Genomic DNA, 25909 nt, shown 5'->3' with positions numbered 1-25909 from the left:
GTGCTTCACGGTTGGGATGGTGTCTTCGGCTTGCAAGCCTCCCCCTTTTTCCTCCAAACATAACGACGGTCATTTTGGCCAAACAGTTCTATTTTTGCTTCATCAGACCAGAGGACATTTCTCCAAAAAGTACAATCGTTGTCCCCATGTACAGTTGCAAACCGTAGTCTGTCTTTTTTTATGGCGGTTTTGGAGCAGTGGCTTCTTCCTTGCTGAGCGGCCTTTCAGGTTATGTTGATATAGGACTCGTTTTACTGTGGATATAGATACTTTTGTACCTGTTTCCTCCAGCATCTTCACAAGGTCCTTTGCTGTTGTTCTGGGATTGATTTGCACTTTTCGCACCAAAGTACATTCATCTCTAGGAGACAGAATGCGTCTCCTTCCTGAGCGGTATGACAGCTGCGTGGTCCCATGGTGTTTATACTTGCGTACTATTGTTTGTACAGATGAACTTGGTACCTTCAGGCGTTTGGATATTGCTCCCAAGTATGAACCAGACTAGTGGAGGTCAACAATTATTTTTCTGAGGTCTTGGCTGATTTCTATTTCATTTTCCCATGATGTCAAGCAAAGAGGCACTGAGTTTGAAGGTAGGCCTTGAAATACATCCACAGGTACACCTCCAATTGACTCAAATGATGTCAATTAGCCTATCAGAAGCTTCTTAAGCCATGACATCCTTTTCTGGAATTTTCCAACCTGTTTAAAGGCACAGTCAACTTAGTGTATGTAAACTTCTGACCCACTGGAATTGTGATACAGTGAATTATAAGTGAAATAATCTGTCTGTAAACAATTGTTTTTAAAAATTACTTGTGTCATGCACAAAGTAATGTCCAAACCGACTTGCCAAAACTATAGTTTGCTAACAAGAAATGTGTGGAGTGGTTGACTCCAACCTAAGTGTATGTAAACTGTATATATATTTTCTAGACACATTTCATGGGAACATTGCAAGAACATTCATTTGTCCAGTTTTCTGTGTATCAGTTATCAGTTGTCAGCCTGATGGTCTCAAAGAAACGCCCCCCCCCCAAAAAAAAAAATCATAACACATCACGCCTCGTTACCAAGCCCCTGATTGGTAAATCACTAATCCATTCACAGCTCTTTTTGTCTGTTGGCAAGGTTAGGGATACTCTCACACGCAGTGCTTTTAACTTGCATATTTGACACACATGATTACATTGTGCATATTCATTTATACAGTAATTATTAATGAACATGTCTTCACCAAGGATTTGAACTCACAACAATTCAGAGCTTCCTGCTATACCACCATGTCTGTGTCAGCTTTCAGTTAATTCTACCTGATTAGACTGATTTATTTCAACAATTTAAAGACTTTCTGTATAGTTGTCTAATGTTGTCTTAATGGTACTCCTGAATCACTATGATCACTAAAACAATTTATTGAGTGTACTTGTAACAGAGCTGAAATTTACTTCAAAGTGCATTATGTGAATAAAGCTTACACCATAAAGCTGTTTTCAGGGGTTTTAGGGTTTCTTTTGGACAGGGCCTAACTATACTGGCCCAATAAGGACATGCCCTTGAGAGATCCCTTATTGACACAGTCGTTAGGGTGTTTGTCATTGGTGCTGGTGGCCTGGGTTTGAGACCTGCTAGGGGAGTAACCCTACTCTCACGTTCTTCGCAATATACACAGTGAACATAACATTAAGAACACCTTCCTAATATTGAGTTAAACCTCCCCCATTTGCCTTCAGAACAGCCTCAATTTGGCGGGAATGGAATCTACAAGGTGTTGAAAGCGTTCCACAAGGATACTGGCCCTGTCACACCCTGATCTGTTTCACCTGTCCTTGTGCTTGTCTCCACCCCCCTCCAGGTGTCGCTCATGTTCTCCATTATCCCCTGGGTACTTATACCTGTGTTTTCTGTCTGTCTGTGCCAGTTTGTTTTGTTTGTTCAAACCTACCAGCAGTTTCCCTTGCTCCTGGTTTCCCTTGCTTACCGACCTCTGCCTGACCCTGCCTGACCCTGCCTGCTCCTGCCTGACCCTGCCTGACCCTGCCTGCTGTTCAGCTGCCTTACACCCTCTCTGGATTATTGACCCCTACCAGCCTTGACCTGTCGTTTGCCTGCCTCTGTTCAAAGAATAAACTTTTGTTTCTTCAACACTGTCTGCACTTGGGTCATGTTGATTCCAATGCTTCCCACAGTTGTGTCAAGTTGGCTGGAAGTCCTTTGGGTGGTGGACCATTCTGGTATTTGTAGAACCTGCTACCATACCCCATTCAAAGGCACTTAAATCTTTTGTCTTGTCCATTCACCTCCGACTGGCACACATACACATTCCATGTCTACACTAATTGAAGTGGATTTAACAAGTAACATCAATAAGGGATCACAGCTAGGGCTGTGGCGGTCATGAAATTTTGTCAGCCGATTGTCAAGCAAATAACTGTCGGCCTCACAGTAATTGATTGTAAATTAAAATAAACACATTTAGCATCTCCTGGCTTCCAAACATCTACATTTTAAAAAGTTTAATAAATCCATGTATATAGCCTACACCTTCACAATAAATCCATTTATTTTAGACACGTCTAAAGATGCACGATATGAAGAAAATGTAGTCTATTTCAGAAGATCAAATCGGTCACATACGTGATTAGCAGATGTTATTACTGGTGTAGCGAAATGCTTGTGCTTCTAGCTCCGACAGTAATATGTAACAAATAATATCTAACAAATTACACAACATATACCCAATACACACAAGTAGGAATGAATTAAGACTATACATATGGACAAGTGATGTCAGAGCGAAATGGACTAAGATACCGTAGAATAGTATAGAATACAGTATATACAGTCGTGGCCAAAAATATTGGCACCCTTGCTCTTTTTTTCAAGTAACTCACTATTTTTCCTAAAAATACGTTGAAATTGAACTAAGTATTTGGTCTCCACAAATCTTTATTTCACTGTTAATATTACAGAACCTCTGTTTTTGATTCAGAACTTAATATATCAATTTAAATTGACAAAATTATTGACACCCTATACTTAATATTTGGTAGCACAACCTTTGGTCAAAATAACTGCAATCAAGCGCATCCTATAACCATCAATGAGCTTCCTGCACCTCTGTACAGTCAGTTTGGCCCACTCCTCTTGTGCAAACTGCTCCAGTTCTACCAGATTAGAAGGGTGCCTTCTCCTAACTGCTGTTTTCAGATCTCTCCACAAGTTTTCAATGGGATTTAGATCTGGACTCATTGATGACCACTTCAGAACAGTCCAACGTTTTGTCTTGAATCATTCCTGGGTGCTTTTTGAAGTGTGTTTGGGGTCATTGTCCTGCTGGAAGAACCATGACCTGGGTCTGACATTGCGCTCCAAAATACCTTGATATTCACCTGACTTCATGATGCCATGCACACGTTCCAGGCACAACCCCAAAACATCACTCAACCTCCATGTTTGACTGTAGGGAAGGTGTTATTTTCTTTGAAAGCTTCATTTTGTTTTCCGTAAACATAGAGATGGTGTGCTTTACCAAAAACCTCTAATTTGGTCTCATCTGTCCACAAAACATTCTCCCAGAAGTATTTTGGCATGTTCAGGTGTGTTTTGGCAAATTGCAGTCAGGCATTCTTATGTTTTTCTCTTATGTCTTTCTCTCCTGGGTCTCCTACCACATAATCCCCTTTCATTGAGTTGGCGATGGATGGTGCGAGTTGAAACTGTAGTACCTTGTGTCTGAAGGTCAGCTTGAATCTGTGTGGCAGTTGACCGAGGTGCTCTCTCCACCATTCAAACAATCCTTCGCTGCAATCTACCATCAAGTTCTCTCTTGCGGCCACGTCCAGTGAGGTTGGCTACAGTGGCATGGGCCTTTAACTTCTTGATAACATTACGTACGGTGGAAACAGGAACATCAAGGTCTCTGGAGGTGGACTTGTAGCCTTGAGATTGTCCATGCTTGGCTATAATCTTGTGTCTGACCTCAGATAATTCTCTGGTTTTCTTTCTTTTGTCCATGCTCATTGCGGTACACACAGTGATACAAAACAGGAGAATGAGTCCTTTTCTCTATTGAATACGTGATTTTTATACTGCAGGCACCTTCAACTCACCACAGTTGAGTTCAATTCCAAAGTAAATGAGAATCACCTGCTTGAAATCTAATTATTTCTAACTACTTCTAGAAGGTGCCAGTAATATTGTCATGGCCATTTTAGGATTTCTTTGGGAATTATCTAAAATGTAGTAAATTATTCCAATTTAAAAAAAAAAAAATTCAATTGCACACCGAAGCCATACATATGTGGATACCAAAATATGTTTTAATTTCAACAGTTTTCTGGAAGAATTGGTGCTTTATTTGAAAAAAGTGCAAGGGTGCCAATATTTTGGGCCACGACTGTACATATGAGATGAGTAACACAAGATATGTAAACATTATTAAGTGACTAAGATACTGTAGAGTAGTATAGAATACAGTATATACATATGAGATGAGTAATGACAGATATGTAAACATTTTTAATGTGGCTAGTGTTCCATTCCTTAAAGTGGCCAGTGATTCTTAGTCTAAGCCTATAGGCAGCAGCCTCTAATGTGCTAGTGATGGCTGTTTAACAGTCTGATGGCCTTGAGATAGAAGCTGTTTTTCAGTCTCTCGGTCCCAGCTTTGATGCACCTGTACTGACCTCGCCTTCTGGATGGTAGCGGAGTGAACAGGCAGTGGCTCGGGTGGTTGATGTCCTTGATGATCTTTTTGGCCTTCCTGTGACATCGGGTGCTGTAGGTGTCCTGGAGGGCGGGTAGTTTGCCCCCGGTTTGTGAGGGTTTTAGGTGACAAACCAAATTTCTTTAGCTTCCTGAGGTTGAAGGAGAAGGCCCTGTTGCGCCTTCTTCACCACACTGCCTGTGTGGGTGGTCCATTTCAGTTTGTCAGTGATTCTGACTAACTTCTCCAATGTGGTCCCGTCGATGCAGATAGGGGGTGCACCCTCTGCTGTTTCCTGAAGTCCACAATCATCTCCTTTGTTTGTTGACATTGAGTGAGAGGTTGTTTTCCAGGCACCACTACTCCGAGAGCCCTCACCTCCTCCCTATAGGCTGTCTCGTCATCGTTGGTAATCAAGCCTACTACTGTTGTGTGGTCTGCAAACTTAATGATTGAGTTGGAAGCGTGCTTGGCCATGCAGTCATGGGTGAACAGTGAGTACAGGAGCGGGCTGAGCACGCACCCTTGTGGGTCCCCAGTGTTGAGGATCAGCGGAGTGGAGGGGATGTTTCCTACCTTCACCACCTGGGGGTGGCACGTCAGGAACCCAGTTTCACAGGGCGGGGTTCAGACCCAGGGCCTTGAGCTTAATGATGAGCTTGGAGGGTACTATGGTGTTGAATGCTGAACTATAGTCAATAAACAGCATTGTTACATAGGTATTCCTCGTGTCCAGATAGGATAGGGCAGTGTGCATGATGATGATTCCATTGTCTGTGGATCTATTGGGGTGGTAAGCAAATTGAAGTGGGTCTAGGTTGTCAGGTAAGGTAGAGGTGATATGATCATTGACTAGTCTCTCAAAGCACTTCATGATGACAGAGGTGAGTGCTACGGGGCGATAGTCATTAAGTTCAGTTACCTGTGCATTCTTGGGTCCAGGAACAATGGTGGCCATTTTGAAGCATGTGGTGACAGCAGACTGGGATAGGGAGAGATTGAATATGCCGTGAACAAGCCAGCCAGCTGGTCTGTGCATGCTCTGATGATGCGGCTAGGGATGCCGTCTGGGCCGGAAGCCTTGCAAGGGTTAACATTTACATTACATTTAAGTCATTTAGCAGACGCTCTTATCCAGAGCGACTTACAAATTGGTGCATTCACCTTATAATATCCAGTGGAACAACCACTTTACAATAGTGCATCTAAATCTTTTAAGGGGGGGAGGGGGTTAGAAGGATTACTTTATCCTATCCCAGGTATTCCTTAAAGAGGTGGGGTTTCAGGTGTCTCCGGAAGGTGGTGATTGACTCCGCTGTCCTGGCGTCGTGAGGGAGCTTGTTCCACCATTGGGGTGCCAGAGCAGCGAACAGTTTTGACTGGGCTGAGCGGGAACTGTGCTTCGCAGTGAGTCGTCGAGCCACGGAGCAGGAGGGGAGGACCGAGCCGGCCTGGAGGATAGGGGACAGAGAAAATCAAAGGATGCAGAGAGGGAGGAGAGGAGGGTTGAGGAGGCAGAATCAGGAGATAGGTTGGAGAAGGTTTGAGCAGAGGGAAGAGATGATAGGATGGAAGAGGAGAGAGTAGCGGGAGAGAGAGAGCGAAGGTTGGGACGGCGCAATACCATTCGAGTAGGGGCAGAGTGAGAAGTGTTGGATGAGAGCGAGAGGGAAAAGGATACAAGGTAGTGGTCAGAGACTTGGAGGGGAGTTGCAATGAGATTAGTGGAAGAACAGCATCTAGTAAAGATGAGGTCAAGCGTATTGCCTGCCTTGTGAGTAGGGGGGAAGGTGAGAGGGTGAGGTCAAAAGAGGAGAGGAGTGGAAAGAAGGAGGCAGAGAGGAATGAGTCAAAGGTAGACGTGGGGAGGTTAAAGTCACCCAGAACTGTGAGAGGTGAGCCATCCTCAGGAAAGGAACTTATCAAGGCGTCAAGCTCATTGATGAACTCTCCAAGGGAACCTGGAGGGCGATAAATGATAAGGATGTTAAGCTTGAAAGGGCTGGTAACTGTGACAGCATGGAATTCAAATGAGGAGATAGACAGATGGGTCAGGGGAGAAAGAGAGAATGTCCACTTGGGAGAGATGAGGATTCCAGTGCCACCACCCCGCTGGCTCGATGCTCTAGGGGTATGCGAGAACACGTGGGCAGACGAGGAGAGAGCAGTAGAAGTAGCAGTTATCTGTGGTAATCCATGTTTCCGTCAGCGCCAGGAAGTCTAGGGACTGGAGGGTAGCATAGGCTGAGATGAACTCAGCCTTGTTGGCCGCAAGCCGGCAGTTCCAGAGGCTGCCGGAGACCTGGAACTCCACGTGGGTCGTGCGCGCTGGGACCACCAGGTTAGAGTGGCAGCGGCCACGCGGTGTGGAGCGTTTGTATGGCCTGTGCAGAGGGGAGAGAACAGGGATAGACAGACACATAGTTGACAAGCTACAGAAGAGGCTACGCTAATGCAAAGGAGATTGGAATGACAAGTGGACTACACGTCTCGAATGTTCAGAAAGTTAAGCTTACGTTGCAAAAATCTTATTGACTAAAATGACGAAAATGATACAGTACTGCTGGCTGGTGGAGTAGGCTAGCTAGCAGTGGCTGCGTTGTTGACTTTGAACGTGTAGCTGGCTAGGTAACCTCGATAGTTTCAGTACTACACCTTGTCATGATACAAAAGCAACTTTGTAGCTAGCTAACATAACACTAAACAAGACGTTCCTTTGTAGTGTATTTAGTTTCTACAATGCTGCTCGTCGGTAATAGTTGGCTGGGTTTGGAAAAATGGCGTCGCGGGGGACGGAAATAGCTGGCTAGCTAACCTCGATAATTACTAAACTACACAATTATCAAGCTATGACAAAGACAACTATGTAGCTAGCTAGCTAACACTGCACTAGTCAAATCGTTCCGTTGTAAAGTATTAGTATCTACAGCGCTGCTAGTCGGTAACGGTTGGCTAGCTAGCAGTGGGTTAATGATGACTAGGTGTGTTGACTAAGTCTGGCGTCGCGGCTGGCTAGCTAGCCTCGATAATTACTCTAAACTACACAATTATCTTAGATGCAAAGACAACTATGTAGCTGGCTAACTAACACTAACACTACACTAATCAAGTCGTTCCGTTGTAATGTAATAGTTTCTACAGTGCTGCTAGTCGGTAGAAGTTGGCTGGTTGGCTAGCTAGCAGTGTTGACTAGCTAGCTAGCAGTGATGACTACGTTAGGAGGACGAAGATAGCTAACCTCGATAATTACTCTAATTACTCTAAACTACACAATTATCTTTGATACAAAGACGGCTATGTAGCTAGCTAAGAAAAATTGCTCAGATCAAACAAATCAAACCGTTGTAATGTAATGAAGTGTAATATTACCTGTGGAGCGAAGCGTAGTGCGACTGCTCGCTCCAAACCGGAAGTTTCTGTTAACACGTTATAAATGTTTTACTCACGTCAGCCACGGAGAAGGAGAGCCCATAATCCTTGGTAGCCGGCCACGTTGGTGGCACTGTGTTATCCTCAAAGTGTGTGAAGAATGTGTTTAGCCTGTCCGGAAGCAAGACATCGGTCTCGGGGGCGTGGCTGGTTTTCCTTTTGTAGTCCGTGATTGTCTGTAGTGCTTGCCACATATGTCTCGTGTCTGAGCCCTTGAATTGCGACTCCACTTCATCTCTATACTGACTTTTAGCTTGTTTGATTGCCTTGCGGAGTGAATAACTACACTGTTTATATTCTGCCATATTCCCAGTCATCTTGCCATGGTTAATTGCTGTGGTTCACGCTTTCAGTTTTGTGCGAATGCTACCATCTATCCACGGTTTCTGGTTAGGGTAGGTTTTAATAGTCACAGTGGGTACTACATCTCCTATACACTTCCTAATAAACTCAGTCACCATATCCATGTATTCGTCTACATTATTTTCGCAAGCTACCAGGAACATATCCCAGTCCACGTGATCAAAACAATCCTGAAGCATGGATTCCTGTTTGAGTTTCTGCCTATAGGACGGGAGGAGCAAGATGGAGTCGTGGTCAGATTTGCCGAGCGGAGGGCGGGGGAGGCCCTTGTAAGCATTCTGGAAGTTTGAATAGCAATGGTTGAGAGTCTTAGCAGCGCGAGTAGTACAGTCAATATGTTGACAGAACTTCGGCAGCCTAATCCTCAGATTTGCTTTGTTAAAATTCCCAGCTACAATAAATGAACATCAGGATATGTGGTTTCCAGTTTGCATAAAGTCCAGTGAAGTTCTTTGAGGGCCGTCGTAGTATCGACTTGAGGGGGGATGTAAATGGCCGTGGCAATGATGGAGGAGAATTCTCTTTGGAGATAATGTGGTTGGCATTTGATTGTGAGATATTCAAGGTCAGGTGAACAAAGGGACTTGACTTCCTGTATGGTCCTAGAATTACACCATGAATCGTTAATCATGAAACACACCCCTCCGCTCTTCTGCTTCCCGGAGAAATATTTATTCCTGTCTGCGCGATGTACTGAGAATCCTGCTGGCTTTACCAATTCTGACAGAGTATCCAGAGGGAGCCATGTTTCACTGAAACAAAGTATGTTACTTACAGGCCCCGATGTCTCTCTGGAAAGAAATCCTTGCTCTAAGCTCATCAACTTTGTTATCCAAAGACTGAACATTAGCGAGTAATATACTTGGAAGTGGTGGGTGGTGTGTGCGCCTCCTAAGTCTAACCAGCAGGCCGCCTCGAGTGCCTCTCTGACTCAGTTACACCAGCTCTGTCAGGAGGAATGGGCCAAAATTCACCCAACGCTACCAACTACTAATCGAGTGTATGTAAACTTCTGACCCACTGGGAATGTGATGAAAGAAATAAAAGCTGAAATAAATCATTCTCTCTACTATTATTCTGACATTTCACATTCTTAAAATAAAGTGGTGAACCTAACTGAGTTAAGACAGAGAATTTTTACTAGGATTAAATGTCAGGAATTGTGAAAACTGAGTTTAAACGTATTTGGCTAAGGTATGTGTAAACTTCCGACTTCAACTGTATGAGCAATGTGCTTCATATTAGAAAAGTAGAGAAATAAATATAGTGCGCCTAGCCTATAGAAAATTAGTAAATAAAATCAATGATGAGAATAGTACAATTGATACCTGACACTGACATGGTGGCTTAGCAGGAATACCAGAGTACTGTGAACCAAGAGGTTGTGAGGACATGTTGAATAACAATTACTGTATAAATTAACTTGAACAACGTTATCATGTGTTAAGATAAAAGCACTGTATGTGTGAGTATCCCTAACCTTGCCAAAAGACAAAGAGCTATGAATGGGTCAGTGGTTCACCAATCAGGGTCTTGATTGGCTAGGCAACAGTAACAAGAAGTGATGTGTAATACATTTTTCTTTGGACACATAAATGTTCTTGCAACGTTCCCAACGTGTCTAGAACATTAATATCTTATGTTCTGAGAACATAACAATCATGTTCAGTGTATGTTTGGTGGAACGTTGATGGAATATTCTCCTAACCCACAGAAATGTTCTTGCAAAGTTCTCATGAAACGTGTCTAGAAAATGAATCTTATATTCTGAGAACACAACAATCATGTTCTGTGTATGTTTGGTGGAATGTTGATGGAATATTCTCTTAACTCTCCGAAAACTGGACACATGAATGTTCTTCGAACGTCCCATAAAAAGTGTCTAGAACATTGTTGTATATTCTGAGAATATTGTATGTTCTGCTTGACATTAAGGGAATGTTCTAACTTTAACACCAACAATGTTCTCATAAGGTTTTTGTTACATAGATAGAATGTTCCCCTAATTAACAGAAAACTGGACACTCAAAACATTAGGGGAACATTACGGGTAACATTACAAAAACGTTCTCTCCCTAGAACTGTTAGCTGGGAAGACACTAGCTGCTTCCAGGTATCTTTTTTTTTTAATCACACTGGCTACAATATCTGGGATGAGAAACAGAGTTGAATGTTTTATTCACCAATTGTCTTTTTCTCCATTAACAGCCAGTCATGAAGGTCTTAGTGCTGCTTGCGCTTGCTGTTTTCACTGGTGAGTGAAAAATATGTTTTCATTCTTCAACATGTGACTGGTATTTGTATTTTTAAAATGAAGCAAATCGATAATACTAATGTAACAGTAATGTAATATCAATGAAAGGAGTAAATGTATCTCAAATACCCTCAAGTCTAGACTGAACATTTTATAATCTTCGGTCTCTCCTACAGGGTGCAAAAATTATGTTCTGTGGCAGGACCAGTCTAAGCGGATAAGACAGTGGTGCCACACAGTCAAGTTAGTCTCAATATGTAGAAAATAACACAATATAATGGAGTTTGATAACTGTTGAGTAACAATCTACTTGTTTGTTAACCTTGTGACTTGGCTTCTATACTTACCTTTCTCTCGGTCTCTGAGTACCTATGCTGTGAACCAGTACACTGTGGCCAGGTGACTCAGGACCTGCTGGCAAAGCTTTCCCAGGAGGCCAAACAACTGAAGGATCACCTGGAGAAGGAACTGAGCACTGGCTGAAGGCCACTCTTCTCCAGAAGAGTGAAGAGCTGAAGGGAAGCCTGGAGAAGAGTATGTAGCAGCAGCAGGCTGAGCTGGGCCCCTAGCTGAAGTGAGTAGAACCTGGAGGAGTTCCAGAATACCATGATTTCCCTGACCCAGAGCTCCAAGACTGAGCTGACTCAGAGAACGCAGGAGCTCCAGCAGAATCTGGCCCCATATGGAGAGGACCTGAAGACCCAACTGTCACCAAGAAGAGCCAGTAATCAGACTGATTTTACTTGTTCTATTAGAACTGCGTACTGATTAATAATTTTCCATCAAAGTCCAAAAGGGGCAATATGTACAGTATACTGACCAAGTATTGTTTGTCTCATACATAATAAACAAACACACAGATCTCTGTTTCAACAGTTAAATACTAAGCCTAATGCAATAACATAATCAACTTAAAAATAGTATCATATCTGTTATATCAAATTTATAACACTGAACAAAAAAAAAATGAACACAACAATTTCTAAGATTTTATTGAGTTACAGTTCATATAAGGAAATCAGTCAATTGAAATAAATTCATTAGGCTGTAATCTATAGATTTCACATGACTGGGAATACAGATATGAATCTGTTGGTCACAGATAACTTAAATAAAAAAAGTAGGGGCGTGGGTCAGAAATCCAGTCAGTATCTGGTGTGACCATTTCCCTGTGGAATGATGTCCCACTTTTTCTCAGTGGCTTTGCGAATTTTCTGGATATTGGCGGGAACTGTAACACGCTGTCGTACACATGCTCAATGGGTGACGTCTGCTGACTATTCATGCCATGCAAGAACTGGGACATTTTCAGCTTCCCGGAATTGTGTACAGATCCTTGCAACATGGGGCTGTGCATTATCATGCTGAAACGTGGTGTTGGCGGCAGATGAACGGCACAGCAATGGGCCTCAGGATCTCGTCACGGTATCTCTGTGCATTCAAACTGGCAGCGATAAAATGCAATTGTGTTCGTTGTCCGTAGCTTATGCCTGCCCCACTGCCATCCCGGGGTACTCTGTTCACAATATTGACATCAGCAAACCGCTCAACTACATACATGTGGTCTGCAGTTGTGAAGGCGGTTGGACGTACAGCAAAATTCTCTAAAACGACATTGGAGGCGGCTTATGGTAGAGATAAACAGGAAATGTTCTAGTGGACATTCCTGCAGTCAGCATGCCAATTGCACACCTACTCAATACTTGAGACATCTGTGGCATTGTGTTGTGACAAAACTGCACATTTTAGAGTGGCCTTTTAGTGTCCCCAGCACAAGGTGTGCCTGTGTAATGATCATGTTTAATCAGCTTGTTGATATGCCACACCAGTCAGGTGGCTGGATTATTTTGGTAAAGAAGAAATGCTCACTAACAGGGATGTAAACACATTTGTGCACAAATTGAGAGAAATAGGCTTTTTGTGCGTATGGAACATTTCTGGGATCTTTTATTTCAGCTCATGAAATATGGGACCAACACTTTCCATGTTGCGCCTGTATTTTTGTTCAGTGTAAATGTATGTACCACTATTGTTGTTTCACATAATCAGTTACCGGACTCTCCATCTCCTGACCAATATCTACCTGTGACTCAGGACTATATTACACAAGCTGTGCAGGATTCTATCATCAATAGAATAATCACTTCTACTGTTGCCCTCTTGAAAAGGGTCTCAATTTCTTCAAGCAAACTTTCTTGCATATCAGCATATTTGTCAGTATTATGTGTGATTTAAATAAAATGAAACTCATGAACAGCATTCAGCTTATCCTCATCAATTGAAACAATTCAGGCTGTCAACGATGAGCAGAGAATTTGAAGCAATAAGAAACAAAACCAATTCTCTCCATATTTTGTAAGAAATGGCATTTATCCTTTTCCCAATAGATATATACAGGTAATATATACGATTATGAAAAAGATTTTCCTGCCCTCTGCCTCCCCAACCTAAAAAAAAAACCAACAAAAAATAAGTGAAAAGAAGCAGATAGACCATACAGCACAAAATAAATAAAAACAAACCGACCAAAACAAAACTGGACAGGCACTGACCTAAAAACAAAAGTACTATAATTTGATAGTTTCCTAACAGCAAGTGTTTTACAGAGTCCTCTTTTACTGCTGTCTGCTATGTTGGTCTCAGTACGTTAGTCTCTGAAGTATATGGCCATTGTCCAATCTCATCACCACATTGTCCTCAATCTCTGGCCCATACATTTTTACCTCAATTTTGATCATTCGATTGATTATTTTAGTCCTAAAGATGCACCTTATTTACATATCTTTGTTTAACCTTTCAATGATTATATACTACATGGTCAAAAGTATGCGGACACCTGCTCGTCGAACATCCCATTCCAAAATCATGGGCATTAATATGGAGTTTGTCCCCCCTTTGCTGCTATAACAGCCTCCACTGTTCTAGATGTTGGAACATTGGAAGCAAGTCCCCAGAGCATTCAGCCACAACAGCCTTAGGTGAGGTTGGGCACTGATGTTGGGCAATTAGGCCTGGCTCGCAGTCGGCGTTCCAATTCATCCCAAAGGTGTTCATGAAGCTCCCGACAAACAGTTATTGTGCTGAATTTGCTTCCAGAGTGTTGCAATCGAGGACAGACGATTTTCACGCGCTTCAGCACTCGGCGGTTCTGTTCTGTGAGCTTGTGTGGTCTACCACTTCATGGCTGAGCCATTGTTGCTCCTAGACATTTCCACTTCACAATAACAGCTCTAGCAGGACAGAAAGGTGACAAACTGACTTGTTGTAAATGTAGTATCCTATGACAGTGCCACGTTGAAAAAGTCACTGGGCTCTTCAGTAAGGCCATTCTACTGCCAATGTTTGTCTATGGAGATTGCATGTCTGTGTGCTCGATTTTATACACCTGTCAGCAACGGGAATGGCTGAAATAACCGAATCCACTAATTTCAAGGGGTGTCCACATACTTCTGTATATATAGTGTATATTTTAATACATTATTTAGGAAAAATGAACATTTGGAACCAACAATGAACTTCTTAGTAGTCAGATGGGGAAAAATTGAAGTGATGTGAGACTCAGTGGTGAGTCTAGGCTTTGTCTGTCCTTTCTGTGAAGATTGCCTATAGGCTTTCCCCCACTCTGGTAAGTCTAACCGATGGTGATGCCAAAACCACATTGGAACTTGTTCTTCTTATGGTTGAGGAAGGACCCCAGGACCAAAGAAAGAGGCAGAGGAAGCAGCTTCTTCTCTAGTGTGGCCCCCACCACCCAATTACTATCTATGGAGCCTGGAGTATTGGGGAGAAAAACAGAAAATTGGATAACAGTGCTTTCAGAAAATATTCATAACCCTCAACTTATTCCACATTTTGTTCTGTTAAAGGCCAAATTTAAAAATGGATGAAATATATACATTTTGCACATTTATTGAAAATGAAATACTGAAATCAAATTGACATAAGTATTAACACCCCTTTGCTATGACGCTCCAAATTGAGCTCCGGTGCATTCAAATTCCTTTGATCATCCTTGAGATGCCACTATAACTTGATTGGAGTCCACCTGTGGCCAATTCAATTGTTTGGACATGATTTAGAAATAAACATACGTGTCTATATAAGGTCCCACAGTTGACAGTGCATGTCAAAGCAGAAACTATACCATGAAGTCCAAGGAACTATCCCTAGATCTCCAAGATAGAATTGTGATCAGGCATATACATCTTGGGAAGGGTATAAATCTAAAGTATTGAAAGTTTCCAAGAGCATAGTGGCCTCCATCATTGGGAAAAAATATGGAACTATCCAGACTCTGCCAAGAGCTGTACATCCAACCAAACTGCGCAGCCAGGCAAGAGGGACCTTGGTCAGGAAGGTGAGCAAGAACCCAATGCCCACTGACAGAGCTACAGAGTTCATTAGCTGAGTTGGGAGACTATGCCAGAAGGACAGTCTCTAAAGCACTTCATCAATCTGGGCTTTATCGGAGAGTGGCCAGACGGAAGCCACTCCTGAGAAAAAGGCACATTACAGCACAACTGGAGTTTGTGAAAAGGCACATGAAAAACAGCAAAATACTCTGTGGTCTGATGAGAAACATTTAACTATTTGGCCTGAATGCAAAGCGCTATGACTGGAGAAACCCAGGCACAGCTCATCAGCCATCTAACACCATGGTGGTGGCAGTATCATCAGGCAATGGGGATGCTTTTCAGGGGCAGGGAGACTTGTAAGGATAGCGGGAACAATGAACAGAGCCAAATATAGGCAAATCCTTGATGAGAACCTGCTTCAGAGTTCAAACAACCTTCGACTGGGGCGAAGATTTACATTCCAACAGGACAACGACCCCAAATATACAGCCAAAGCAATGCTGGAATGGCTTCAGAACAAAAATGTGAAAGTCCTTGAACGGCACAGCCAAAGTCCAGACATGAATCCTATTGAAAATCTGTGGGAAGACTTGAAGATTGCTGTTCACTGCCGCTCCGCATCTAACTTAACAGAGCTTTAGAAAATCTGCCAGGAAGAAATGGGAGAAAAATCACCAAATCCAGATGTGCAAAGCTGATACAGACAACTCAAAGCTGTAATCACAGCCAATGGTTCTTCTTACAAAGTATTGACTCAGGGGTCTGAATATTTATATAAATTAGATATTTCTAAAAACATGTTTTCACTTTGTCATTATGGGGTAGTGTGTAGATGAGTGAGAAAGAAAACTACAGCCTGAATTCAGAATGGATTAAATAACAAAATGTTGAATAAGTCAAGGGGTATGAATACTTTGAAGGAACTGTATATGAAAATTCAAAAACAGCAAACAATGTAACAAAAGGCTAATATGCAGGAAAATACATATACTTTAAAAATCTGTGAACATACAAGCAGAAGCCATACCTTTGAAGAGCAAATTGGCTTTAGGCACATCGAGCTGGTAGCCAAATGATACACTGGTCTCCTGCATACGGGTGCTAGCCTCAAACTCAACACCCAACTGCAACTGTGGGATAAAAATATTGGTGATGAAGACACTAACCAACACATTGGTAAAAAGTAACAGACACAGAAGGAAACCAATGGAATTGAGCAATACCGTGTCGTTGGCTTTGTGGTAGTAGGAGGCATGTGCCCCTGCTCCCCCTAGTGTCAATGTGGCAATGAAGTTACTGCCTGAAATAGCAAGAAACACAGGTCTTAAAACGTCATAGTGTAACACACACACATCTATCCTATCCACTATGGAAAAATATAAGTTAGTGGACTATTGCTGCATTATATAAAAAATACATGTTTGTAGAGTGTCAAATTAACACATCCCTGCCAGATGTCAACTACAATAAGAACACACAAGGACCTATTCAGTGGCCAGAGAACAAAGGAAGTTGAGCAAAAGTGGAGAAGGACAACACCCTGCTGGGTGTTTGCTGTGAGTGGCCCCCCTCTAGTCTACATCAAAGCTTCTATCAGCAAAAAGGGTGGCAGGTTTGAACCAAAAGGGCACCCAGACTTCTGCCAGAGACATGGACACAACAGCGTTCTGACGAGGAGTGACCATGACTCAGCCAAGGAAGTTCTCCATTGGACAACATTACACCGCACGCAAGTGCCTCAAACTCTTATTTCCTCAAGCAAACAGCATTAACGGACTGAAAAAACAGGCACACACCTGTCTATATAAGGTCCCACAGTTGAAAGTGCATGTCAGAGAAAAAGCCAAGCCACGAGGTCGAAGGAATTGTCCGTAGAGCTACCAGATAGGATTGTGTTGAGGCACAGATCTGGGGAAGGACACCAAAAAATGTCTGCAGCATTGAAGGTCACCAAAGAACACAGTGGCCTCCATCATTCTTAAATGGAAGAAGTTTGGAACCACCAAGACTCTTCCTAGAACTGGCTGCTCGGCCAAACTGAGCAAATGGGGGAGAAGGGCCTTGGTCAGTGAGGTGACCAAGAACCTGATGGTCACTGACAGAGCTCATCTCTGTCGAGATGGTTGTCCTTCTGGAAGATTCTCCCATCTCTGCAGCACTCCACCAATCAGGCCCTTATGGTAGAGTGTCCAGACGGAAGCCACTCCTCAGTAAAAGGCACATGACAGCCGCTTCAAGTTTTCCAAAAAGCACCTAAAGGACTCTGACCATGAGAAACAAGATTCTCAGTTCTGATGAAAGCAAGATTGAAGGCTTTGGCCTGAATGCTAACCGTCACGTCTGGGGGAAACCTGGCACCATCCCTACTGTGAAGCATGGTGGTGGCAGCATCATGCTGTGGAATGTTTTTCAGCAGCAGGGACTGGGAGACTAGTCAGGATCGAGGCAAAGATGAACAGAGCAAAGTACAGAGAAATCCTTGATGAAAACCTGCTCCAGAGCGGGGGCGAAGGTTCACCTTCCAACAGGACAACAACCCAAAGCACACAGCCAAGACAATGCAGGAGTGGCTTCGGGACAAGTGTCAATGTCCTTGATTGGCCCAGCCAGAGTCCGGACTTGAACTTGATCTAACATCTTTGGAGAGGCCTGAAAATAGCTGTGCAGTGACACTCCCCATCCAACCTGACAGAGCTTGAGAGGATCTGCAGATAAAAGTGGGAGAAACTACCCAAATACAGGTGCGCCAAGCTTGTAGCGTCATACCCAAGAAGACTCAAGGCTGTAACTGCTACCAAAGGTGCTTCAGAGTATTGAGTAAAGGGTCTGAATACTTATGTAAATGTAATGGATTTTTTTTAATTTTGAATACATTTGCAAACATTTCTAAAAACGTGTTTTTGTTTTGTCATTGTGTGTCAATTGATGACGATAAAAACAACAATGTAATCAATTTTAGAATAAGGCTGTAACGTAACAAAATGTGGAAAAAGTCAACGGGTCTGAATAGTCACAGAACAATGCAGACGATGAATGGGGGCTGACCCAACCCCAGGAACTATTCCATCACCTAAGCCAATCACAGCACTCCTGACAGGAGGGCTCACCTCTTCCTGTCCAGAAGGGCTCACCTCTCACTGTTCGGTTTTACGAACCACAAAACAATCCAAGGACGCCCCATGCGGGGACCTTGTGGAATTCTGTGGCCTACTGAAATTCTTAATTTTGGACTCTGCTTGCATGGAGAGTTCTCTGAAGACTGTCCCAGACAGATGTGTAAGAGTTTTCCAGCTCAACCTCACCTTCTCCCTGATTTGATGTGAGCGTGTCATCTGTAGGCTTCAATCTGTTACTTTATATTTTAAGTAAGTGTCTTGTTTCTGTTCTTTGAATCACATGCTATAAATAGGTTAGAGAAACTCCCATATACTTTTCTTAGTCATCTATCAAATGTTGCCAACTCCACTATTCATTCATCCTGTACATTTGTTTTATCCTGGCTATTTCTAAATAAGTCCTTTGTTTTGAAAAGATATCTACTGTCTCCAAGCATACATTGCCTTGTCATTTTAACTTAATTGCCTTCAGAATTATAAGTTGTTAACTATTTTATAGTTTCTTGCTGATATATAGTAATAAGTGTACACAGTCCCTTACATGGTTTAGAATACACATTAACTCCTGAAATCGAAAGGGTGGCGCAGAGACTGGGTTGTTCCCATACTTCAGTGTGACTGTGGCCAATGCCTCACCTGTGTATCTGCCAGCTAGAGACATGACTGTGCCTTCCTCTCCTGGCCTGCGATGGTAAACCAGCTCCCCTCCCAAAGCCAGGGATGGGGTTATGGACTGGATGTAGTGTGCTACAATAATACCTGAAAGATGAAGTAGTAAGAGAAAATGATAAGCTTAAGATAAAGTTACAGTTGGTGGTACATTTCAGTATTACAAAATACCTCCCTTCACAAAGCTTACCAGAGCCTACAAGGACATCTGGGTTGCCCAGGGTAACAGCAGCAGTGAAGTCCTCTCCTCGGACCTCACAATCTCCTTGCCAGTTCACAAACTTTTGCTGCTGCGTCTGATGGCAGGACACACATTGATAAACATGTTATCAATCAGTCTGATGTAGTAACTCAAATGGGCTATACACTTCGGAGGCTTGGTGACAGTGTAAGGTCCAGGCGTTGAAGCTCTACTTCAAAGTATTGTTTATTATCACCTAATTTCAACTGCCAAGGTTAATGGCAGACTAAACAAAAACTCCCATAGAAAACCAAATATCTGTACCTGGAAGGCTAGTTTGGACCGGACTCTGTTGGAGATCTGGTGAATGACCTGGGCATTGAGGCTGCCGCTGTTGTCCATGTCTCCCACCATGACTGGGAAGGACTGCAGACAGTAAACAATAGTTACAAAGTACAGGTAAAACTTGTCCAGAATAAGCTAATTTCACAAATACCAGCAACAATAACTGTAATATAGTTGTAATTCATGACTGGTAGTGTGTGTGAACTTGACTGTATAAAAAATATATACTTTGGGATTTTGGCAATGAGGCTCTTTATCTACTTCCCCAGAGTCAGATGAACTCACAGACACCATTTCTGTGGTAGCATGCTAGTAGATGCCCATAGACTTCCAGTCATTGCGCTAACACTAGTGAGCATTGGCTCACGAAACTACATTCTGGACACAGCGACATAAAAATGGTATTCACCAGTTCTTCCGACTCTAGAGAAGTAGTTAAAAGGCCTCATTGGCAAAATCCCGAAGCACCCCTTTAAGCACCCAAATGAAGGGTGACAACTTTATATAGCTGTAGTGTGTACAGGGCTAATGTATCAAACAAATCTTCAGGTTGTGGTATTAGCTAATTGGCTCAGACTCACCTCTGCTGGACCCATCTGCTTAGTTCCCACATAGGTGGCACCGAACCTGTAACTGGAATCGCCTAGGGTGCTGAGCATTACTGTGTGATTCACCTGATGGGGTCGATCAGAGGGAGGACAACATTTCATGTTTCTGTCAGCAATGCTCCTCAAGCAAACATCTGTGTGTTGTGTAAAATGAAAAGACAAAAGCTTCCCACGAGCTTGGTTGTTCTCTTATTTGGTTACGAGCGCAAGACCAGAACTAATCTTAACACCGTATTATCAAAGTTCCTAAACCCAGAGGCTCAACATCGCAAGACTTCAGGGAACGCTTCCGAAGCAGACTCGGCAGACCAGACCGGGGTTTGAGAAGTCAATGAGAGAAGAGAAATTCTTCCTTAGTTAATTTTCTCAAACTAAATGCAAAACCTAAATTCAAACCAATGTCTTAATAAGTAGCTGAACATGTTATTACTCCAACCTCATGAAAGTGACAAACTGACATTTATATTTGTCAAAAACAACTATGTCGAAGGAGTGCCTTTGATTTGACTGCCTGCACATGCGCAGTTTGGCGCGAGACAACCGTTAGACCCGACAGCGTGTTTCTGAGCATGAACTTAGCTAGCCAACGTCGCCATGACATTCCCTACAAGCGTGATGGGGAGAGTTCTATTGGAGAAGCAGTTTCTACACATCTTCAAACTAAACCATCTTTGGTTGTATACTCGAAATTATTTGCCAGGGCAGATCTATCTCTAGATGGAATGAAGAAATGAGGCTCAGGATCATCAAAGGCCATTCACAACATCATTTTACCAGTAGAAAATAGAGATGTAGTGACCTTTACTAACCTGGAAGTGATTACTCAGGCCCTTGTTTACGATTAGTCTTACACCCTCCATCTGCATGGGGAACACCTCTGGAAAGACAGATAGATAGAAAGGGGAACTGATTAAGTTTACGTGTAGGCCTACGACATCAAGACACAGAATCATTAAAAAGGAGTGGTTCACCATTTTGTTATTTATGTATATTGTGTGTTATAGAAAGGGTCCAGACACCCGTTTCTGCGATTTCACTTGGTTGAGAAACTAACCTCACTTCCTCATTCTGCATTACGGGGGTGCTGGAAAAACAAAAACACCCAATAGTGATGCAGGTCTTTAGATGTTGTACACATGAAACTGTGCAATTCCAAACTTTACCCGCAACGTTATGTTCCATATTGTGTGACTCGAGCGCTTTCCCCTACCAGCTGTGCTGTGAGGGCTACACGGAGAGGGAGCACAGCTGCTAAGAGAAACCATCACAAATATTTAATAATGTTGCAGATAAAGTTCAAAATTACACAATTTCATGTGTACAACATCTAAAGACCTGCAGCACTATACTGACAGCTTTGCTCTTTCTAAAATGTGTTTGGGGCCTTCGTTCGTGTTTTTCCAGAGCCCACATACTGCAGAACGAGCAATAAGGAAGTCTATTGTGGGTGCGTTAAGTTTCTCAAAACCAAGTGAAAAAGCTACACAAAAATGATAATAAAAGTGCCTGGACCCTTCTATCACATGCCATTTATGTCAACAATATAGATGTGGTTCTAGAAAAAAGTGAACCAATCCTTTAACACTAGAACTGCCTGGCCTTTCAGCCTATAAGTACCTGTTAGAGAATGTTGCCGGGCATCACCTTCAGCATATGCATATCAACCGGCAAAGTGCAGCAAACATATGCACCAACACTTGATAAAGGATTCATTGCATATAGAAATACACATACATAAAAAGTTGATGGTAGAATTATACAAAACATCCTTGACCAAGTCGTAGAAAAAAAAAAGACCTATGGCCTATTTTTGTTTCCCTCATAATAAAAACAGCGTAATCCATTTGACCATCTTTATTTGTAGATTCCATTAGTAATAGGGTCATAGTAATTAATAACATCCAGGTACAGCTTCTTTTGGCATAGTAGAAACTAAAAGGATAATATCATAACCAGCCAGGTGAAATGATTTGCTGTATTCCTAAACAAAAGCACCAGTGCATTCATTTTAATGGATGAATTGTATAAATAAATATTTGTGGAAATATATTAATGCCAAGATATAAAAACTAATTTGTTGATTGTATCATACACTGTATTGTGCCCTTACATATGAATATTGCTCCCGAGTGGCGCAGCGGTCCAAGGCACTGCACCTCAGCGCTAGAGGCGTCACTACAGACCCTGGTTCGATCACGGGCTGTATCATGGTCTCCCGGAAAAAGTACACCCCATAGACCAAAATGACTCTACATCCATTGTCTTTCAGCCGTATGCGCCGCGGACATACAAGACTGCAATAAATGCTTTGAGTTCATCCATAGACATGTTCCACCTATTTCCTTTTCTGTGAGCATGAGCAACAGTACAATCTGATGTGCTGCAACATCTGCATGTCACATCAACTCATCTCTACCCAAGCCGTGCCATCCCTCCCAGACTCCTGTCTCACCTGGCTCTGTTCTGGTTTTTCTGCAGCGAGGCCCAGGCATTGGAGGCTTGAAGTCAACATCAGAATCAGATGAAGACTCTTAAAATCAGTAACATCTGACAGTTGCAATGCTGTCAGTGAGTCCATTCATTTGAGTCGGCTTGCCATTGTGAACTACATACATTGTATTTTGTACTCAGTGTCTGATTTGACTCTGAGGGGAAATTATATACAATTTCCAGCCTTCCATTATAAAACAATTAGACCCCCAACAACTCCTATAATTTTATCAAAATTACACTATTGTTCTAAATTCAGTCATCCTCTTCACGCTCATCATTCAGTTACTTTAAGTCACATGCAACATTATCAGTTTCTATCGCCCATTGACGAAAGAATAGCATATTTAAAATGTTACGTTTATTACGTTAGTAGTTTTTGCTTAGCAGCCAGAGCAATGCTGTAGCGTGAGTGGTCATGTGCTGAATGCATGGACAGCGCTGATATTCCTAGAAAAAGTAACATTTGGAAATACAGCTGCGCCTCTTGAATTAGGAGTTATCTGATAAAGGTAAGTGTAACTGAAACTGCAGAATATGCTCTCCGATACAATATAGTAATCCAAATGTTGTACCCGCATGTGACTCTAAAGGAGGATTTGATAAAGTGATGCTCCTTTCACTGCATCTGTAAATTACAAGCATGTACAATTTGACAAATGATAGGCCTAATATTGTCACTCATCAGGTTATTGTCAATTGAATCTTGTCTATAGGCTAACTCTTATTATGTGTGAAATTAGTTTTAGTATAGTTTGAATGGGCCAGCTGTGCATGCTCACTTGCATTGTTTGTTTCCCGCTCATAAAATTGGTTGGAGTTAAGGATAGGCTTAACACAAATTCATTACACCATTGTTGTTCTAAATTAAATCAACCTCTTCACCTTCCTTATCATTCAGTTAGGCCTCATTTAAATTTCATTGTGAAGTAATGTGCACAATTATCGCCCATTCGTCATTAATTCAGTGGGCTGGTATCGTTTGCTTTGCTGGATAGAGTCATGGATATGTTTTGCAGTAGGCCTTCAGAACAATACAACATGTAGCATGTTTTCACTTCCCTTTCAATAAATGTGATTAAATCGAGTTATAGTATATAAAAGTCCCATAACAGCTTATTTTTACAAAGTAAAACATGAGAATAGTATCAACCCCCAAGGCGCGCTGTGAAATTATTTGCTGCTGATAAATGCGCATAAAAAAAAAAACATTACACTATTGTCTTTCTAAATTAAATCAACCTCCTTATCATTCAGTTAGGCCTAATTTAAATTCAATTGTGAAGTAAGGTGCACAATTATCGCCCATTCATCCATTTGTCATTCATTCAGTGAGCAAAGAGAGACATCAGATTAGTGCCTGGCTGGATACCAACATCCTACAGCACATTGTTTTGGCAGGTTAAGCTGGGAATAGGTGAGAGAAAAAAAAAGAAACTGGTAAAAAAAAGGCTCTAAATACTTCTCTGTGATTTCAAAATTCTGACAAATGAGCAGTGTCAAATACAAACATTTTGGAAAAGTCAGGGAAGGAGCAGGACATTTTTATTATTTATAAAATAAATGTCAGTGGCCGTTGGCCTACATTTGCACTATTCAATTCACAGATCTCATCTTCATGGTGGAGGACTTTCTCTAGATATTTCATGGACTAATCTGTTTACCTTTGCACTTGCGGTGGCACTCCTCAAACGTGCCAGGGTTGGGCAGAGGGCCTTCTGCCTCCACCTGCTGACTGGGTGCCGCATTGCCTGAAGGCAGTACAGGTGATACTGGGGGCATTGAGAAGCCTGGGCCACCAGGACTACCACCAGCAGGAGCCGGGTTGGGGGAGCTGGCTGCCAAAACACTGCCCATTCTGTGAGAGGAGATGATAGGATGAGACAGGGGTGGAGGTAGAAAAGGGGGAAGATATGTGACGGTTTGTTGGAAGATGCTTGGTGTATTCGGGGGCGGTTAGCTATCTCTGGGCAGTTGACCAGTAGGGGTGATAGAAAACTGGTACCGGAAGAGATGGGGCTGTTTGTCAAAGACAACAAAAGCGCACCACTTGTTTACATGTCAGCATAGATTACATTGTAGAGTTCAATTTACAGAGGAAACGCCTATAAATTACAATTGTGGCCTAGTCATGAATGCTGATCATGAGTTTTATAACATATCCCCAAAGATTGAGTTGGATCATTAGATATTTACATAGAAAGCATGTTAATTAGATACATAGCTAGTTGGCACAGCTGGCATTTACGAAATGGTCATCATTGAATGGGAAGCTCAAAAACCATGCCAGCAATGAAAGGTTTCTTGAAGTAGTTACCATCTCACCCAGTACTATGGTGCTGAATTGTGATTATTTCTGGCTATTAGTGACAGCTAGCAAGTTAAATAATTCAATCGGCTAACATGCATCTAGATGGCCAACCCGTTAGCTAGTCTGTAACTAGTAGTTAGCTAACGAATGATGTAGGAGGTATGTTGTAAAACGACGGCAATGAAACGCTAGCTAGCTAGCTGCATAAGCTCACCACATCTACTATATCCTGATGTTCTTACAGAAAACACGGATGAAACACCTTATCGGAATAATTAAAAGCCTAATTCACAAGATCCTCAGCAACGCAAAAACTACAATATTTAGGCTGTCTATTTTCAATGAAACCTCGCTAAAATTGCTACTCACGTTGTGATTTCCAGAGGACGATGCAACACCCGGCAGTAACGTAAGACCTCAAAATGCCATGCGTCATAACTAAGACCCGCCTACTTACTTGAGGTACCACTTGGATTGGGCAAATGAGCCCACTTCTGAACAACTTGTGGCAGATATACGTGTCAATCTCAGCGTAAACAACCAGCACTGCATCACTGAGGTATAAGAAAACTCAAGCGTGATAATTCGAAGGCATGGTTTTGTTATTTCGACCACACCTCCACTTGTAGCCAACTGGTTATTAGACGATTCAGTCACAAGAGAACTGCAATAAGATTGGACAAATGCAATATCTGCCTTATCCAACCAATGCTTGCTGATAGATTGCAAAATGGACTATTTTTCTGATTTGGAAAAGACAGCAAGGTTCTCAAGGGCTGAAGGTGGGGTCATCACTGTTTGGAGGCTGCTGATTGGTGGACAAGGGGAGTCATTGCGGTTGGTTGCAGTTCAGGGATGTAAAATAAAAAAGTGCTGCCTGTGAAGGTCAGTGACAGCATGAGGGTCTTGGGTCAAATTCATAAAAACTAATGGAATAGCTCCTACACCACTTTTTCCACAGGGCCGGATTACCACATGCTCTGGGATCCCCGACCTCCAGAGGTTGGGGCCCTTCTGGTGGGGGTGGGGGGGTCAGACAGCATATGATAGCAAAATGTATAGAATTGCAGAAAATTTGCT

At 42.4% G+C, this 25909-nt stretch overlaps 1 protein-coding gene across 3 annotated transcripts; it reads right to left on the bottom strand.

The window, feature by feature from the left end:
• Positions 1-13103: 13103 nt before the first annotated feature.
• tomm40l (translocase of outer mitochondrial membrane 40 homolog, like) lies at positions 13104-25396 on the bottom strand. 3 transcript variants are annotated; one of them, XM_045709792.1, is made up of 10 exons: positions 25287-25396; positions 24183-24376; positions 20838-20905; positions 20002-20094; positions 19400-19501; positions 19085-19190; positions 18862-18984; positions 16333-16409; positions 16137-16239; positions 13104-14525 (listed from the first exon to the last, which is right to left on the bottom strand). In XM_045709792.1, exons 1-10 carry the CDS (start codon positions 25379-25381, stop codon positions 14386-14388), a joined length of 1101 nt encoding a protein of 366 aa, XP_045565748.1. In that variant the 5' UTR covers positions 25382-25396; the 3' UTR covers positions 13104-14385. The 3 variants fall into 3 exon arrangements, with proteins under 3 accessions (XP_045565748.1, XP_014032536.2, XP_045565749.1); XM_014177061.2 differs by having other exon boundaries at positions 25199-25334; XM_045709793.1 differs by lacking the exon at positions 25287-25396 and adding an exon at positions 25044-25198.
• Between the last annotated feature and the right edge of the window lie 513 nt (positions 25397-25909).

Source organism: Salmo salar, chromosome ssa27 (genome assembly GCF_905237065.1).
Source record: "Salmo salar chromosome ssa27, Ssal_v3.1, whole genome shotgun sequence".
Lineage (NCBI taxonomy): Eukaryota > Metazoa > Chordata > Actinopteri > Salmoniformes > Salmonidae > Salmo > Salmo salar.
The sequence above is the reverse complement of the archived record's forward strand: the minus strand, read 5'-3'. Positions and strand labels throughout refer to the sequence as shown.